This window comes from Phaethon aethereus, assembly GCF_964289735.1.
Source record: "Phaethon aethereus genome assembly, chromosome: 5".
Classification (NCBI taxonomy): domain Eukaryota; kingdom Metazoa; phylum Chordata; class Aves; order Phaethontiformes; family Phaethontidae; genus Phaethon; species Phaethon aethereus.
The window spans coordinates 65,515,405-65,535,773 of NC_138579.1; the positions used below are offsets into that span (position 1 = coordinate 65,515,405).

The 20,369-nt window shown below is 38.8% G+C and overlaps 1 protein-coding gene across 1 annotated transcript in view; it reads left to right on the plus strand.

Moving 5' to 3' along the window:
- CCDC34 (coiled-coil domain containing 34) overlaps window positions 1–20,115 on the plus strand; it is a gene marked incomplete at both ends in the record, with an annotated part of 55,635 nt that extends 35,520 nt beyond the window's left edge. The window contains one exon of the mRNA XM_082000867.1: window positions 20,000–20,115. Coding sequence (XP_081856993.1) covers window positions 20,000–20,115 — 116 coding nt within the window. The remainder of the gene's footprint in view (window positions 1–19,999) is intronic.
- Window positions 20,116–20,369: the final 254 nt, after the last annotated feature.

Consider the following 20,369-nt stretch of genomic DNA (forward strand, 5'->3'; position numbering starts at 1 on the left):
GACAGTTGTGTAAGCTACCTGAAGCTTATTAGTGTTTAGATGAAGGGACAGCATTTTACTGTAATGTAAATCATTGATTTTGGATTAGTTTACAGAGATTTCTTGGGACACTGATTTAGTTGAAGAGCCATATACTATCACAGTAGTATTTTCTCTAATAGTTTTTCTGAAATAGCATGTGGCCACCAGCAAGGTATGTTGACATAATTACCTGAGTGCATATTTATGACTTTGTTTTAGCATTTATTTGCTTGTAGTGCCATTACATGGTCTATCGTATGAAGATAGCATTGAGAGCATTTATATTAACCAAGTATGAAAAAACCTATGGCTCGATTCTGCTGGAACACATCATTGACAAGGTTTCTGTTGGCTTGAACAGTGACACATGGACATTTAACAGGGGTTGCTGTGCTAACCCAAATTGAGTTGTCCTTCAGGATTGCATGTCTGCACCCAGGGTGAAGTGCTAAATAAATCTTAAATGTGTGTTTGGTTCAGGAATGGGAATATATCAGTAAATGTTGAAACCTAGTAGTTTTCTTTCAGATGCCTCAGCCAGAATAATTGAGCTCAGTACTTACGGGAATTCAGGTTTAGAGATTTTAGAAAATAATAATAAATCTCTAAAACCCTTATTAATTTTTTTTTTCTCCCAACAAAAGATAGTGTTATTTTTCCTCCACCAAATTTTCTGTGAAAGGTTTATTCTGTCTTCAGAATCAGAACAACATTTCATTTGGCAACAGCCAGCTTTAAGTGGACTTACAACCCCTAAAACAGCAGCTTTAAGATGAGGCCCTTGCTGTAGCTTATCTATAGCATTAGAAATGCAGTTCTGTCCTAACTAAATTACAAATAAGGCAAGATAGCTCATGAGTTGGCTCTGATTCAGTCAACATGATGGTTTTGCTGAGCAAAGAAAAGGAATATTGTTTGGATTTTTTCCAACAGCATATCAACCACACAATAAAATGGTCTGGCCTTGTAGCATAATTTAAGATTGTATGCTACAGAAAGCTATAATTTCATGCTGTTGTGGTAAATAATTAATTTATACCATTCTTTCTCAGATGTTAGAAAGATAAAATCTTAATACTTTGTTGTAGCTTAAACAGCATTCTGCAGTCTCTTATTAAGTTCTCTGCTGGATTTCTCTGCTCATGAAATTTCACAGTAGATAAAGTTGCAGAATCTAGAATTACTCACTAGAAACAATCCAAGACCTTGCATCTTGATGTCTATGCTACTAAAATAATATGAGACTCAACCTCAGCTTAATTTTCATCCCCTGGTTTTTGCAGGACTTCTAGTTGTAAGAATTCATAGACCACTTCAAAATCCTGGCTGCTGCATCCTTCTACGATTCACAACCTTTCCTCCTCTCCATCTGTCAGTCATAAATAGAGTGCCGCATTGAACCTCACTGTGAAGGATTACATCTCCTATGAACTTGTTCTGGTTTTGAAAATTACTGTGTAGGTGCTCCGTAAAGTAGCATGACGTTCCGGTAATTGACAGCAGATCTTCACACAGACGTTTCAGGGTTGAAAGTCTACAAGCAGTAAAGTGGATCAAAAGAAGTCACAGAAGAGCATATGATGAGTAAGAGGTCACTATTAAGGTAGGCACCCTTGTATTCTTAGGAGTAGTCCCCTTAATGTAACATTATGCAACTCAATGCTGCTTCCAACTTCTCTGTTGGAAGTTTTGTTACTGGTTCTGGTATGGAGCCAAGGCTTCAACCTGAACCCAGTAATCACATCAGATTCTAATAATGTCCTTGCCAGTGTAATGTTTAATTGTAAAATTAATTTCTTAATTTATCATTTTGAAAACCGGGTTGAAGAGCAGTCAGTAGTCCTGATACAATTTTCACTGGGAGATTTTTGTGCGTAAATATTTATTTATTGCTGTGGTCAAAAGGTGAGTGTTCCAGACTGCTGTCCCCTCGGCAACGTCACGAGCTGCGTTTAAATTCAGTAATGAGAAGGAAATCTGAGCACCCTGATCTAGTAAAGCATATAAACACTTGATTAACTTGAAATGTGTTAGGGAGATCATTGATAAAGCAGGGCTAAAGCGGTCACGCTTTCCTGGATTTGAGGCCTAGGACCTAAAGCCTATTCAGTTAGCGTAGCCTCCATTTCATATATAATGCTATGTCCATGTTTTTACACGTGTAACTCATTTTATAATGACCTATTAAACAATTTTCTAAAACTGTAGTTAAGTGAGAGTAAATTTTTGCAAAATGCGAAGGCTTTTTCCTAATAAAGGGACTTAAATGTTTGCTTGGTCTAACTTAGTGACGCAAGCAAGGATTGCAAATATTTAACTCAGGCAAATTTGAATTTACAGAAAATTGGCAGGGTGGGTGATCTGAAAAGTGAGATACTTGAAGCTCTTAATGTCAAAATCTATTGAACTATGCTGGGGCAGATGCAAGGGTGGATTCGTTATGTTAATGGAAATGATATTGTTACAAAGGACTCAGACTTTGGTTTCTTCTACTGAAGTCACAACTGAAATAATGTCAATATTATTGGCGCTAAACAATGACAAATGGTTAATCCAGCTAGATAAATCTCATCATAGGTGCTTTCTTATACAGGTTCTGTGGAAGATGGGTCTTCGACTTTCACAGGTAATTCGTTTACATAATGCAAGGTTATGTGTTTTGGGATTAAGGCAACAAGTTGTTAATAAGTAATCCAGCAATGCCAAAATGTTAATAGATGCTAGAATGTTTTCTCCGTAGCTTGAGTCTGACCAAAACCCAAAAAATCCCTACAAGTTTTATTATACAATGCCACCATATATGGTTGTACAGGTATGAAGTCCATAATGCATAGGCCCTTTTTGTGAAGATGTTGATCAGGGTAAGAAGAAAGCTCTTCAATTGCCCCTTTATATTGACATGTGTGCATCCAACTTTAAATAACAGTTACTGAAAGCTCTGCAGAATATCTATCAGTACCCAGGAGGAAAGCAAGATGACTGTGGTATGCCTGAGTTCAGAGAGCCCTTCAAAGATACCCAAATAAATCCACACTTCAGCCTTCGCTAACAAAATTGTGATCAAGTTATAGAGGATGGGTCCCAGGAATTCCTGTGTTGTTCTTGCTAAGTGAGTGCACTAGTTTAAAGGGCTAACACCAACGGTTTTATTTCCGCTCTTCAGAAGTGATTTCTGTCTCTGTTTGTTGGGACATCTGTTCCAGTTGAGCATAGCTCACAGCACGTTGAGTTAGGCAATGACAAATGTATAAAAGGACATGTGAAGTTGGCAGAAACAATTTCCACGCCAGATGTAACTGCCAGAGATGCAGGAAACAAAGATGAAAGGCAGATGGCAACTGTGGCTGCAGCTGTGAACGGGCAGAATATGGTACCTGTGTTGCATTATTTATTTCACGTGACGTAGAAATGTAGAACTGGAACGAGTGAGTTGTGCTCATACAGCACTTTTTTCTATGCCACCCTGTGCACAGCTTGTCAGAGGCACATCAAAATTATCCTAAGCCAAGTATGAATGACGACAGCTTGAAGTACCCTCATCAGTAGAAGCTAGATAGTGTGATATTTATTAAGGTAAGTACCAAAGCTGCTGCATTGATCTAGGGTTGAACATGAAAGCTTTTGGCTAGCACTTGTTTATAATGTTCTGGGCTATTGGAACTGTACTGAAACTTCCTTGTTTCTTTTGCATGTACTTCAACCTCAGATGCCTTTCCAGAACCTAGTACTGTTTAATATCCAAATTCTTGTCCTCCTCAGGAAGGAAAATGGGAGGGTAAGTCTGTTTAACTGTACCAAGATTCTTGGTGTAGGGGAAGTGGGTAATATGACCCCAATGAATTTAGCAAGGAAAGTGTTCTCATACTGATTTAATCTGCTAGTAATACAAGAAGTTACAGGAACTATAATTTGAAGAAACTCTATGATCCAGGTGCTGCTGATGTTTTTTTTCTCTTATTCTTTTTTTTTTCTCTTGTTTTTTTAGGCCGAAGGTGTTATTGAACTATTTGTAAAGTCCATGCTTAAATTCTGACCATGGAACTACTTTCACTTCCATATTGATTAAGTTGAACTGCTTTGAAAATTGGTAAGATTTTATGTAATCTCCTGAATGTAGTGGATGTGCTGGTCATGTCTCATCAGATTCCAACGCAAACAAATCTTTCACAAAAGCTCCTCACTTTTTTGTTATTTCAGGTGGTCTGGGTGTGTTGCTCACACATAGAATTGTTAGGCTTCTTCTAAGACTGCTTCAGAGGTATAATATTTCAGGATTAAAATACTTAAACAGGAGTAAGGCAACTAAGCTTCAACATTATGCCTTTTAAAACTATTGAAAAGTGTCATCGCACCTTCTGCTTACCCTTAAGCCTTTGATACTTTTAAAGCATAATCTTCTTGTAAAGCAGTTCAAATGTTTGGTATAGTCACTTAAAATATTAATCTACTTCATGCCTAGTTCAGTGTTTTGAATGGTGATTTATCATTAATTTACTGTCCTTGACAATAAATTTACAGAATTTTACCTCCTTCAGACATTGCTGTTGAAACTGTTGTGTTCTTATAGAATAACTTGCAAGTAATAACGAATTCAGAGCCACTGGCCTAGAAAACAAGGTATTCAGAATTTCAGTCTCTGATCCATGAACGTTTACTTACATATGCAAAGTAAATTATTTCCAGCAGAAGGGATTAAACATCTCCAGGTACTATATTCTCATTTGGCTGCTAGGCCACTCACCTGAATACCTGTGGGAGAAATTAATGGAAATCACCGGTAAGTGTTGACTATTGGGAAATAAGGTGTTTTGATTTTTTTCAGAAGTTTTGTGAAAAATCTCTTTTAATCATCTTATATTTTATTTATAGTAACAAAAAATGTTTTATGTCAAAAGTTTAATGCTGAGTGAGCAATATTTTAGGCTTTTGATCTTGATAAGGACAATTTTAGCCTGGGTTTGGGTGCACCTTGAATGATATTTTGGAGAAAGGATTGAGGTGGGAAAACGTAGGTCCTCAACTGATGCTAAAAGCGTAATTATTTTTACAACTGTGTCCCTTAGCATCTAGGTTACAGTTAAGGTTTTGCTGCTCACAGCTGGCTGGCAGGATACAAATGCATGGATGGTGACTCATATTGGTGCACGGCAACTTGTGTTTCCCTGAGTGGTCAACAGAATTAGCTAGGAGGAGAAATAAGATTAATTAGCATTTTGACTGTATTTGTAATACAAGTATTGCAATATTGTGCTAGTTTCCTTTTAATTTTGTATATATTCAGTTGTAAATTATGTTTAAGTCCTATATAAAAAGAGTTTGTGATCTAGACTTTCTAGACCAAATCACTGGTAAACAAAAAACACACCTCATAAGTTAATGATATGATCTACAAAGTGTATCCAGAGGTTGGTTTGTTTTCGTCTTCCTTCTAATACTATGAAACATTTTTGTTCTGTTTTATCTCGGGACTTTTTCAAGAGTAGAAGCAGGTATGAAATTATATTTTTATTTGCATAAAGATTTCAAATGTACTTCTCGTGGAGTCTTAATATATATAATATGTGTATTTTTATATATATGAAAAACATTTGGCTAAGTTTTAGTGTTGCTTCAGTTTCTCAACACAAAAGGGAAGTAAAATGAATAATCATAAGCTTTTGAATCATGATCTCAAAAAATAGTTCTTGTCTAGCTGTGTATAGTTTGTAGAATTACACAGTATACTCTTTAATTAACACTGAGACAATATATAGTGGGTAAAGAATGCTGTCTTGTGATGAAATCAAAGAACTTGATTTAAAACTCCCAAGTTATATATGTGACTCTGCCTCTGACTCTTTGTTAGATCTAGGACAAGCTAAGTAACTTCTCTCTGCCAAAGTTAGAGCGTGTCTGAAAGCTACTAGCTTTCATAAATTAGCACTTCTGATTGCCAGGTAAAAACACACATATAAAACAGGGTGTAGGAGGCTTGGTTCCTCTGAGTAGCTGGGCGATAAGGGAGACTTTCAGTTGTCTGGCTTTTTTGCAGTGGCTAGCATGTACAGTATGACTTTAACTGCACTGATGATCCATTGCTATAAGAGGCACTGTCTCAAACAGATGCAATTAAATACTATCTCGAAACCAGATCTCTACATATTTTCCACGACTTTGTTTTAATTTTGTTTCTATCTTTGCTGCCACGTTTGTTGTTCTTGCTTATGAGTTAAAGACATGCTCTGCTAGGCAACTAAATGCACTTTGGCAAGATGAACTTCTTAAAAAGCTAAAAAATATAATAAAAGCTTACTGGTAGGGCACAAACCAAGCTCAAAGAATGTCTGGAACTAACATTATAATCCAGAAATGCCCTTTAAAAAAAAAAAAAAAAGGAAAAAAAAGGAAAAAAAAGGAAAAAAATCACCTTTGGCAATAAAGGAAATTATAACCAATTGTAACGTCCAGTACTGCACAAATAAATACTATATAAAGAGCAGTTATTACTTAGTAATAAAAGTTTTCCTCTCTCTTAACCAGTTATAAAACATGGTAACTTTTCTACACTTTAAGTCCACCCCAAATCCCTTTGGTAGTTTTTTAGGGGAAGAAAAAACAAAAACCACAGGGCAAAAAAGAAACAACCACTCAACCAATCCCATATGAAACCTTGACTCACTGCAGCCTGAGGCATAGTTTAGAATCCAGCTTTTTGGAAAGACGAGTTCTTCCTGTTGCTGGAGAAAGGAGGGGAGGGATGAAAGTCTGTGTCATGGATTTCAAATGCAACTTGATTTGCAACGTCTAGAGTTGGTCTCAGTGCTGTGTTAGTTTCAAGAGCGGTTTTAAGTGCTGGTTCTTTCCTTCGGTGATCATCTTTTGATAGGCCTCCAAGTGGGTGAATTTTGAGAAACTGCTTATCAGTTTCAATCAGATATACCTTTCATAGAATTTATCTCAAATAATTGGAGACAAAAGGAAAAGCGAAAGTCACTTGGGTTCAGTTTCCTCTCACCTAACTTTAGACACCTACCTCGTAAACTACTCCCTCTGTGTTCTTTTACATCAATGAGTAGATACTGGCACGCTCGGGGTGCTGCAAATTAACTCTAGAAGTGTGTGTATCTTTCCATTGTATATAACTGCTACCTTGGAGGCTATCTACCGTGCAGGTCTCTGCTGCTTGGTCAGGTTTATCCTATCTCCGCCATTTCTGGTCACAGCTTTCGTAGCATTTGCTGTGTCTTGAGGTAAACTGTCTATCAGTATTGTCACTGTCACAACTTTATTCTGAGTCTTGTATTTGGGGGTTTTTTTTCATTGAAATCCTGGATTGAATGATAATCTCACCTTCATTAAAAAAACCCAAAACAACCACCACCTCAAAATATTATGAAAACAGAGAAAGTTTAGTATTGTGATTTGTAAGCTAATGCCCCAATAATTTACTGAGAATCAGCTCATGCTTTTTGGTGAGCAGCACTACTGGTCAGTCCAAAATAAATTTCTATTTGTTTGGCTTCCAGTTCCTCCCAGACATCAGGTGAATACAGCACAGTAATTTTTCAGCACAGACATTCATATTTAAGTCGCATCTGTCTATTAGATTTTAGCTGGCACTAAGTATATATGAGACACGCTGTACTGTGTCTCATAGCTAACTTCATTTGCGCTGTCAGATGGTGGAAACCAAGAAGCAAATCTTAGAAGTATAAGACGTAATATGCCTGTATGGTTGTGTAGGTTCCTGGTAGGAGAGAAGACTGGCTAGCAGCCTGTATATCCTTAGTCCTTACAGAGTTTCCAGCGTCACTTCGGGCAGGACCCAAACGTATCACAAATAAATGAGCGGTATGGGTTGTGCATCTGGTGCCTAGCAGCATTATATGTTGCAAGAAAAGCAACGTGACAAAGAAAAGCAAAAAATGTTATGCCTATTTATTCTCGAAAATTGAACACCCTGCAAATTGTCTGGAAGATTATTTTTGTGAAGAAACCTGTATGAGACTTCTGAAGCTTGTGCGGTGGTTACAACGATGAGGTAGGTAGGTGATGATATGCGTAAATTCTCAGCATACAGTTTCATAATGATACTGCAGTATTGAAAATTGTGATATGTGAAAAACATCAGGGTTTTTATGAAACCTAATTAACCTACTTGGAAAAAACCCCACTCTTTTACAGCACCAGTAAAATATCAGATATATAACCCTTAATTTTGTGTTCACTATTAGTAGGACTGTTGCTCACCGCCCTGCTAGATTACCTAACTATCCATTTCCTAGCGCTTTCCAGCAGCTCAGCGAACACCTTTAAAAATCCAGACATGCTGCAACTAGTGAAATGATTGGAGATTTCTGAGAAACCCTGGTTTAGGAACCTCTGGATGGATTGTGATATAAGAGATTTGTCAAAAGTAATTTGATATGTAACCATAACTAATGATGGGATCCTAATCAATGTGAAGGAGAAACTCTCACTGGTAACGGAAGTCAGTCTGAACTCAAGATTTACAGGATTCCCTTTTCTTTCAATCCAAAATTTTCTCACAACATCACAAAAAACAAAGTTCACAGACCAAAAAAATCTGAAAATACCAGGTCAAACGTAAGCAATTAAACGTAAGCAATTAAAAACTAAGCAGTTTAGTAGGTCAAGGATGTCTGACCCAGCAAAAAGGCCAGCCAATGGGTAATACAAGGTCTGTCTCCATCTCAGCAGACGGCTGCGTAAAGTGTAGGAGTAAAGACTGAGGGGTCTGTTTTCAAGCGGTTCTGACAAACAGAAACTCCCACTGAGCCTTTCCTGCCCTACTAACATAGTTAGTCTCAAATGTAACAGGAATTGTAATTGTGTGTGTGTGGTTCGAAAATACTTTTTTTTTTCCTCCCCCTCAAGAACTTGAGGGGGGAAAAAAAAAAAAAAAAATCATGTCCTACTGCTGCTTTTTTAAAGAATATTTTTTCTTATGGAAGATACATAGCAGAAACAAATATAGATGCGGTGTATATCCAATATATGCTGTTTATTGAGTATAAAGGTGTATATGAATTTGCTTAGATGAAGAAAAAAAAGAAAATTATGTAAACAAGAGACTATGACCTAATTTCCAATTTCTAAGAACCTGAATGTTTCTTATAATTACCAACCCTTGCAATTTATAGTGAACCCAATCAATACATTGATTTCTTTTTTTTAAAAAAAACTCCATTTTTGGTCATGATTATTTGATAATTTCAACTTCAATTTGAAAGAGTATGTTTCCGTTTCTCAAACGTGATTCATGTGTCGGCATTACATCTTTCCTACGTATTCTTCCACACATGGTTTCTTGGCAGAATGTCAGGGGTTCTGCTCTCTGAACTTATTTGCTTGCTCTTTATTTTATGAGCCCCAAGAAACAGTTCTGATGTATTTGAAGCCGATGATGGTAAATTGCTTGAACTGTGTTTGCCAGGCCCATAGGGAAAATAATTAGCTTTATCTTTTTATTGATTCAGGAATTAAGTCATTCCAGGTTTTTTTCATACTTCTTTATGTCAATCTCGTTGTGGAAAACTCATGTTTCCTTTAAAAAGAAAGAAGGGTTCAGGCCTTCTATTCCGTGTGCTTCATCAGTTTCTGAATTTTAATTTAAATAAGTGTGGTCTGTGGTGATAAATATGCCAGCTGTTTAATGGGTAGGACTTAAAGCCAGACCTGCACTATCAGCAAAACCAGTAAACATTATTTCTGAGTTCTTATGGTACAAGGTCTTTACTAAAGCAAGAACCTGATAAAAGACCAGAGCATCGCAATGCTAAAAGCCTCCAAGATAAGAAAAACTCCACCCAAAGACACAGATTAAAGGGTTTGCCTCAGCCATTTTAGGGGAAGTGGGAAGCGGCAGTTGCAAAAGCACCAGCTGGGTAATGCCTTTCCCAGTGGAACTTGAGTTTTTCCTTTCATTGCAGGGTGGCATGCAGTGTAGGAATAGACTTGGGTGTCGGACATCCCACACAGGTGGGTTTTGACAGAGTGTCTTTCCACTCGTTTCTTTTCCTGGGAACTTTAAGAATTGTACTATATGAAAAAATCATATAGTAATGATACTCCTCTAGCAATGCTCCCGTAGACTTCCTACCTCTAATAACTAAACCCAACACTCTTTAGTTTACATAATGTAAAGTAATTTTACTTGCAATATATTTTTCACTCACTAGGTGTCTTGGTGCTCTGTAATATTCTGGACATGGTATAATTCTTGGTAAACTGAGTCTTGAAAAAAACCTGAGACATAACTGCATTCTTGAATTTTTTGGAACCATACTTGTTAGCACAAGTCCCACCCATCTGAGAACCTTTCCTGGATCTTAGTATCTAGAATGCGCATTCCTCATTGCCTGCTGTGTGATGAGGATATGATTACACAGTATGCCTTAGATCACTAATTTTGCTTTTTAAGGAGGAACGGGTACATTTTGAATCTGAAAATAGTTCTGTCAAACCAAACAATCCATGTGTCAATGAAAGGTTTGCAACGTTTGTCGGGTTCTCAGGCCAGTGGAAAATTAATATGACTGCTCCCATTATCTTTAGTTTTTTATAATATGTAATCGTTCAGCTTGATCTAAATAATAAAAAGATTACACAAAGCACATAATTCAAAGAAAATATCAGTTAATCAGTGCATTAGGCAAATGGCAAGGAGTTTCACTCTAAAGACATTTTCAAAATATTCTGTTTAGATGGCAGTGCTGATAGAAATGAGGGGTTTTTCTTTCATCTAGTTGAACTCTAGGTCCTAATGGATCTCTAGGTTCTCTTGTAGTTGTTGGAAGCTCATTCTGCTCAACTGTTTTGAAAAGCAAATGTTTCATCTTTAGGACTCAGCACATTGCATACCTTCCAGGCCTCCTCTTGTGGAGTTGACTTCTTAACCCCCTAATCATGTTTTCTTTATCTCTTATTTGTCCTCCTCCAAGTAAGCCTTGATAGCACAGGCAGGTTACAGGGAGGTAAGGGAATATGAGGACTTACCTTTTCTCCTTGTATCACCAGACCCGTATAAGGGAGGGGTGCAACAATTAATGTACAGTCAGTCATGAGATATGAACTAGCTTGGCATGGTCTTAACTGCATGTGTAACTAATACAGTTACGGTTTCCTTTCGATTTATTCAGGAAGGTAGTATGCTTCTCAGAGACATTGCATATAAACTTTTGTGTTGGTATATGTGCTTTCAACAAAACTTTGCCAGACTTTTTCAGACCAAGGAGGCAACTCTTAACATTGCACATGTTTCCTTTCATCACTTGCATAAACCTCAATCTGTTTGTTTTAATCTAACAAAAGCAGACAAAGAGTTGATATTTAATTAGTTTGTCAGATGCTTGATTTTCACAAAATATTTCATAAAATGTTGTAGAAAGAGTAAATTGTTATGGAAAGCAAATATTTGACCTTACTGTTCTTTATAATGCTGAATATTTATGGCTGGCTAACGTATTTACAAAAGAGCTAATCTGCACATTTTAAAGAGATTCCAAAAATTAAAAGCAGCTGAGGAGAGCAGTTCAATATGTGGCAAAGGACCTGGCTGTATTTTCCAAAGTATATCTCACATATATGCTATACATGTGAAATACAAGAACTTATATTCTATGTGTTAGATTTAGGTGATGAAGATAAAATGTCAAATTCTATGTCCAAATTTTTACACTTATCATTAGATTTCAAATGTTCAGGCTCCAGCTTGTAAAAACTTGAGCACGTTAACACAGGCATTAATTGTTCATCCTGTTTTTAAAGATGTAAATCCTCATCTTGCATTGGCATCACTCGGGAGGATGCTCACTATCTCTAAGAATGAAAACCAAACTGTGGAGTTAGGTGTCTAACCTCTGGCACACAAATTCAGGTAACAGGGCAGGAGGTTTTTATGCCGCTCAGCATTTTAGGGTTAGCCAGTGCTCTGCAGCATCCTCTGCTAGCGTAGCTCTATGTGGTTGCTTCCTGGAAGAGCTCAATGGTTGCGAAGCTCAGAAAACCCAGGTTAATGGAAACTTCTTAAAGTGTTCTTTGGGTGCTTAGCCTAGTTGACAGAACAAGCAAGAGGAAGCTACAAACATGCAGCCCTTTATTGTGCTCCCCAAATTCTTCGGACTCTGTCAGCCGTCAGCATTTCTTGTGGCTTGCTACGTGCATTTCTCACTCTGTTTTCCAGCTGTTGTCACGACCTAGGTACAAAAATCCCTAAAAGAACATGCTATTACTAGAAAGATTAATTGTCTGAGTAAAAGGAAGGTTTTTTGTCTTTGACATCTATGCTGTCAGCACATCTTTATATTTGATCTCTGTAGGAAGAATGAACGTGCATGATTTCTGAGATCCAAGTAACTCAGCAAAAGGGATTCATGTAAGAGACTGCAGGAGTCTGTGCTGATGTTCTGTGTTTTAGGGAAACCAGATGCTCTGCAACGGGCTCTTTCATTGCAGTTCTGTGTTGCTGGTTCCCACTTGGGCCCATTCTTGACAAGCTAATAAAGATGCTACAGGGGAAAAAAAAGCCTTATTCTGGGTGATTTAGGTCTGAGCAGCCAGACAGTTCTACCAATCCACATAATAACAGTCACACCAGTAGGGCAAGACAAAGCCAGCTGTGAAAGGAGAGGACTGAGATATTGTTGTATGTATGAGCCAATATTATTCAAGGATAGTTCCTGTAATCACAAAGCTGTCTTCAAAAGCAGTTAACAAAGCCAAATGTTGACATGATGTCATGCATTTCTGCTCTGAGGAGTGCTGCATCTATTAGGAAAAAGTATAACTGTGCCCAATTTCAGTATGTGTTTCTCAACAGGGCTAAACCTGAGTTTTCTTTCCTTCCCTGACTCATCTTGTTTAGCGATGTCCCATCCTGGACATGTATAAATGTAGCATGTTTTATTTGTTAATAGCGTACATTGTATGAGCCTGATCTGCATTGTTGTTAATTTTTAATTCACAGGACACTCGTGTAATCAAAATTATTATGAAGAATGGCACTATTATGTGTTGCCTTCTCGCACTTCTGAAAGTATCAGATGGATAGAGGAAAAATTTTCCAAATCATCCTCTTTCTGTGACTGAAGACAGACAGATTTTTAAGACAGGAAACTAAGATTATTTTTAGAAACAGGGCACGATATGCAGAAGAACTGAAATATTTTGCCAAAGTCAGAAATTACGACTTCAAAAATCTTATGTAGATAACAATTCAAAGTTCTGGAGTAAGACCTTTTTGCTCAAAGTACTTTGAAGTAAGCTGTAAATTAAACTTGAACGTTAAGAATTAAGGCTAAGCAGAGCTGTTGTGTGTTGTTATGTTTTGTACTTCATCAGGACTCAAAAGGGAGCAAATGATACAGCACAAGGGAGCTACCTCATTTTTGAAGATAAGGATGTTAGTTCAGTTTCCTCTTCCTGTTTGTACAAGTGTTTGACAATAGCTCAGTGGCTTGATGGGATGGGAGAGGAGGCAGATGAAGAGATGTTTTTGGAGGCATCAGGATCATCCTTCATGTCATAGGACTGGGCAGATGTCAGAGCTGAAGGATTTCTCTCCTGACGATATTAAATAATTGGACTTTCCACTATAATTACTGACTTCAGAAGGACACTGCAGCAGCTGTTCTGTTTTTTTCCCTGCAGAGTCACGTTCCTGTAAAGTAACACTTTGCAGCGTTATACGGGAAGCATTATGAATGCTGCCAGCAGAAGATACAGTACAAGATGGTGGAACAGTATATTGGCACTAACTGTCGTCGTCTAGAGTCAGCCTGCTGCAAGTCCTTCTTGTGTGAGCCGCTGTTAGCTCTGTATATTTATCTTCTCTCTTGAGGTTGTAACCAACAGAGAAGAAAGAAATCAGTGTTCTGGATGGATGATACTAAACCCCCAAAACCACAGAAGTATCCCTGTTAACAGTTAGAAGCATCCAGTTTACTGACTTGAAATAAGGTCCTACAAAGAAGGTATATCTTTATGGTGATCTTGTTTTCTGAGGCCTATAGGAAGTGGTGGTTTATATTTTTAACCCCTTCTCTGCAGTTCAGTTTGAACAGTTTCTGCTTGTGCTCGGTGATTCTGGTCAGATGAAAGTTTGGATTCTGCCCAGCAATATTTCTGGCAGGAGTTCACCTGAAGGAAGTAGTCCAGCGAAGTATGATCCTGTGCCAAAATCAACTGTTGTAACAGTTCATCCTCTGGCCGCTCTACCCTGTCTGTGTACAAGTGCTTCCATTCTTCTGCTTGAGTTCTTCATGCGTTGAGACATTTCACTGTTCTCCTTTCCCCTGTGGTCTGGCTGCCACATCTCACCTTTATTGTCAAAACTGTTTGTTTCAGATGATGACCTATCAAGTGGAGCATGGCAAATTGCACACAGTTTCAGTATCTTTTACCTGTTGATTTTCCCACCTCTGCCAGGATCTTTGGTAGCTTCTGCTGCAGGAGTCCTGTAGGCATGGGTATGCGGATATGTATGTACTCAAGACCTAAAAGGAGGGAAAGACAAAACTAACTTACATAGTTCTTGTAATGCTTTTCATTCATATGAAACTTTTTAATGAAGTTAAAAAGAAAATCTTGTCTGTGTTGCTGCCAGCAGGAGAAGGACTTTGAACCAGAATGGGATCCGGATTTCATTGTACGTGTGTAGCATAAAGGCTCTAGGTAGCACGAATGGTGCTAGTTGGCAAGAGTTTACTCTTCTGACTGTGTGCCTGTCTGGAAGGCCAAGGGTGTTAAAGTTATTCCTGCAGGGAAGAAAGCATGGCTGTGGATTGAGGACTCTCTAAAGAAATTATCCTGTTCATTTACAAAGAAAGTGGGACAGTCAGTTTCCCTGAAAACAGGGTAGGAAAAATAGCAAAAGGTTTCCTTGCTTTCAGCTGTCACTCTTATTCAGCTAGCACCGGACCCAGCAACTTTCCCAAAGTTTTTCCCTTTTATTCACACTACCAAGACTTCAGCAACTGCCCAGATGTCATCTTCTTTGATGCATCTGTCCTGTTCCCCAATGCTTTTTCCTTTCCTGGTATCACAGTTGCACATCCTGTTAGAAACATTTCCCAGGAAACACCTCTATTAATTCCTGAGCAAACCTGCATGTCATTTCGTTGGGGTGTAGGCGACGTGTCTGTGGTTCAGTTTTGTGTCTCCGACCATCTCGAACATTGAGGTAGGATAGAAGGTAGCATTTGCACTCGTACTTTGTACAGAGATTTAACTCAGCTCGTAACAGTAAGAGCTACCGAACACCCTGACTGACTGTACCTGTAGCTTGGATAGCCATGGCCGTTATCCCCACGCTGCCATAGCTTTGTTGCCTGAAGTTACTGCTTGTTGATGTACCGTGGCTTCTTTGTTTATCTTCACAGAGATTACTATTTCTTGCCAGTAAGTATCATGGTGGCATTATGGTCTCCATATGGATATATATGAAGGGCTGTGGTCATCTTTGTCAGCAGCAACGTAATTTACATTTTAGGTTACTGGGGTTACAGATGCTGAGTTTCTACAGGGATGATCCTGAGTGTAACTGATAGACATTATCGCCCGAGTTAAGGGCTGGGTGCAGATCTGAACAGGCTGATAACATCTCTATAAGAAACTTCTTATTGAAGTTGTGTTGCCCATATACTTTAAATAACAGGTTTTGAACTACTAGTTTCAGGCCAGCTGGAATAACTCCATATTTCAAAGATGTTTAGAACAGAAAATCTGCTAGAGCACCTTCCTTTTTGAGGTGGAAGCATGACCAGAGAAAGAGGGAATGTCTCCAGCCATCGAAACTGCCTGTTGAACTGATTTTGACCATATAAGCTAATAAAGTTCAGCAGTGACCTTGCTTAAGCTTATTCCAGAAGTGAAGTAATTTCTGGCATCTAAAGCAAGTCCTTGAAGCCTTAAAATCATGGCTCTGTAAACTGGGTTCTTCTGCATTACAAATAAACTATTAGTATGCACCATTTAAGACGTGAATATGGGCTGTTTTGCTTCAATCCATGTGCACAGTTCAGAAGGTCAGGCATTACCGCAGTATCTCTCCTGTTATTTTAGGGCTCTCATGTGTTATGGTTGGCCCTGATCACATGGCATTTGGTTTCAGTTATTTTTTCCATGGGTTTGGCTTTTAAGAATAGACACATTTCAAGAAAAATCCAACAAGTTGTAAAGTTCACAAAGGCTGAGGACTTATGATCGCTTTTAGACTGGAACGGTTGAAAGGAGATAAGCATCTTGTTCTAAGGACTGTGACTGTTTAATCTGAATATAGTGTATCTAAGTTATGGGTAATGGAGAGAAGAAAACTTGGTGTGTGTTATGGGCTGGGAGAGAGGCAAAAAGAAAATAGAGGCAGTTAGTGTTGTTGTAGCTCTTAACAGCTTGCTTACTTAGAGCAAGTCTCACTAAATTACTTGAAATTCAGAGGCAAACACAGCCAGAAGTGGAGAAACAGTGTTCTTTGTTGAAGTAAAGTCCAGTAATTAGTTTGATAAATAATACAAGGAGTGGAAAAGGGATTCCCTTCTGGTGAAAATGCTGACCCTTTGATCCCCAGCTGCGGCTCATCATTTAAACCGGTGTTTTTCTTGTTTCTGTGGTTTTTACTGTAAGAAGTTTTTCCTAACCTCTGTGTAAAGACCTGTACAGCAAATGTAGGCACCCTTTGTTTAAAGAGTGCCTGGGGGGTAGAATAAAAATTCCAAGGACTGCATTTCAAAATGTACGTGGCTGTTTAAATGATCAAATACTGGTAGTATTAAAAGGAGTGTGTGTTTCCTCTGTTGTCTCGGCACTGAAAATTTGCCTTGGGCCTTACAGACTGGCCATCTAAACAATGTGGTAAGATTTTCAAAACCAGGAACTGCTTAACACTTTGGCAAATTTGTTTGCCTCAGACTCATTCCTAAAAATGCTTTTGAAAAGGGAATGAAATGCGTTACTGCCAGCATTGAAAGAAGTGCAGTTTGTGTAGCCATGGATCGGTAGAGACTACAGCTGCTGATGTAGAAATACTAGAAGGCAAGGGAGACCTGAAGGAATGTGTGCCTAGGTCTTTCAGTCATAAAAAGTAGTGTTATATACACATAAATCCAGAGAACGCGCAATTTTATAAGGAACTGTGGATGTGGAGTCCTGAAAGGCTAGTGAGCGTGGCAGGGTTTGTTTAATCTTTGCAGGCTCCGCAGATGAACCACTGTCAACAGAAGTTTGATGCTGCAGCCCTAAGACTCGTTTGTTGTTTGTCACTCACAGGAACATGCCCGAAGGTCGATGAAAGACTGAAACACTTCAAGAGAAGCTACAGAATAAGAAGATGGGAAGGATCTCTCTCTCCCACTATCTCCTACACCTACTAGAGTACTTGTTGCTCGTGCTACAGGAAAGGTGTGTTCTTACCTTACTGTGACTGCTTTGGAGTAACTAGTTTTGTTTAAATACATGTGACAATATCAAGAGCTGAGATTTCGTGGCTCTTTTGCCGCTGTTACTCTAATCCAAGTTGAACCTCGATTCGAGAATGCACTGTTTTGGTAATGTAGATTTATCATACTTGCAGCAGTTTGGATGTGTGAAGATTGAGGCTTCCGATACTAATAAGTTTTTGAAGACATCTTACATATTCTGTACTTTTTCTATGCACTTTTCTTAAAATCGGTAGAGTAGCCATATGGTTAAACTTAATGTAACTTCTACTCCAGAGAAGAGAACAACAGAGGTAAAGTAATACATCTACTGTAACATCTCTGGCTTCCCTCATTGCAGCATCAGACTGAAATGAGGATTAAAAAGTTGGTGTTCTGATGGGAGAGAGAGAGAGATTCTTACTTTCTTTTTACATTAAAACCAGCTTTGATGCATTCCTTACCAATTCTCAGTTCTAACTGTTGCTCACTGGACTTGTCACCATCAGAGGGAATTACTGAGTGAAAATCACAAGCATGTGTTGAGTAGTTTAGTGGAGCAACAGGACCTCATCTGCTCTGGCACTGGAGGAGTACTGCAATAAAATCAAATGCACCACTATTTAATGATCAGTAGCTGCACTATTTGTCTAATGCTGCCTAACTCTACAGTGAAGTGAAGATTAAAACTGGGAACATAACTATTTCCACGCTGCCTAGGGAAGGGATAGTAAGAACCAAGACCCCAAAAAGAAACAAGAATGTCTTTTTCTAATTATTTTTTTTTATTTCTGCATAGTGTTGCCTAGTTCAACAGGGACTCAGTTGACTGATTTAACTGAGGCCCCATTAAAATGGATTTTACTCTGGGTCACCTAGAGTTTAAGAAGTTCAGGAAGAGAGCAGAAGAAATATTTTTCTGTGTGCTTTCAGCTTGCCTCTGCAGGGGCTCTGCGGCAAGCGAGCTATTGTGTGCACAGGGCCAGATCTCTTGGGCAGACCCGGTTAACCTGGGAGGGGAGAGGGGAGCCTTGTCGTCAGTGGCAGGAAGCCTGTTATTTATTATCAGTCAAAACTAAAATGTATGTACAAGAGTCCGGAGAGAACAGGGATGTAAAAGTAGCATCACGTTCATTAAAAAGTATCTATTCTCTGTTTCTTTCCTGCTTAACGCTGTGAAAGTACTAAGACCCTTTTCTCATGTTTTCTCGGTGTATTTTGCTAACCCGCACAGCTTCCAAACGATTTTTTTCCCCCTCTCTCCTCATGATTCTTCTTCACCTTAAGAAAACTCCACCAAAAATCAAACACAAAAAACGAAAAGGAGAAAAGAAATGTCATCCTATCATCTCACAGCCGCCTTCAATTTCTGGAAGAATATGTACCTATGTAACTAGTTTCCTCAAACTGAAGGGCACTTTTATTTGTTTAGTGGTGAGTATTCTGTGGCAATGGATCCCCAGAATGAAATATGAGGAATAAAAGCAACTTGAATTCATAGAAGTCATCAATGAGTTTTAGACTTTGTTCTTGACCAGGAACCACTTAGACTCAGAATTTGTCCCTTTTGTAATATGTCTGAGGTGCCAAGTTTTTTTGCTGTAGGTTTTACTTAAGCCTCAGTAAGGTAGTGAGCTTATCCCGACCGAAATAAATGTTGGTCACAAGTACGCAGCACCAGCTCTCAGTGTGGTTCAGCTCGTCTTGGAAAGCCTGGAATTTGAATAACTAAATCGTGGTTGTAGATATGGTTATAGAGACAGAATGCTTGAAATACTTGAATATCGGAGATTTTAAAGATCAATTTTGCCATATCTATTGAATATCTATCTAAAGATTGAGGTTTTTAAGTATTTAAGGTTTAGTGTGAGGTGTTGTATAGACGCAGTCATCTTTTGATTTGTGTTCAGAAAAGAAGAGAATTTTCACTTTTCTTTGTACAGGAGAGAAAACATTAGGGATAAATGTAATTGGCCAGATTATGAATTAAGTCTAAACTTCTGGTGTCTTGGGATTCTCGGGTTAACAAGGGACCAGCAGGCACCAGTGCATTTCAGAGCAGTCTTCAGTTGTCTCTGAAATACGCTGAGAAAGTACAAATTCATTGTTAAAATGTTGAATTACTCGTTTAATTGCTATATTTTGTGTTGTACGGCTGCTCAGGCTGGGTAACTTTAAGGGTTCACCTAACATGGGAATCGCTGCTCGGAGCGAGTGCCTTCCACGACTCAGGCTTTGTTTAGGTCTGGTACGGCAAGAGGCGTAGAAATGCTACCGCAGAGCACGGTGCCTGCCCTGCCAGGCCTGAACAGAGTCCCCTGTGCTGGAAATAGCGTCATGGGAATGGCACTGTTGTTTTATGCTTTTGTCTTGTGTGAACCACCGACTGTTGCGGGTCAGAAATTTTCTGACAAAATGAGTCAATTCACTGAACTGGAATTGTTGCCAAGAAAGATTCAGCTAGCTGAGCCTCCTGCTTAGAGGTTTTTTGGGTTAAAAAAAAAAAAAAGGCAGGCCCTTTGACATTCCCATTCTGACATTTTCTCTTTTTCTTTTTTCTATGCCAGTGTTGAAATGCTGCTTTTGCTCACATAAAGGAGGTCAAAATCTGAAGGAAACATTTCAAAAGCGTGGAAAGCCAAGCTGCTCTCTCCAGCCAATCTGTTCTTCTGCATATGCTTAGTCTGTGGACGTTTTTCCCTCCAAATTTTCAGCTCCTTTTGTGGTAAGGAAAAATGTTTGAGTTCTTAAACGCTGACAGGTTAGGAAAACTGTTTCCCTTGCTGCTCCCCCCGTAACTGTGCAGCCCTTGTTGGAGGGCTGATAGCGCCGGGACCGCAGCCAGGACCCAGGCGGTTCGGTGGGGCTGGGGCTGGCAGCAGCGGGGCCACGGAGCTGCTCTGAGCTGCCTTTGTTTTGCTGTCATCAATGTCCCAT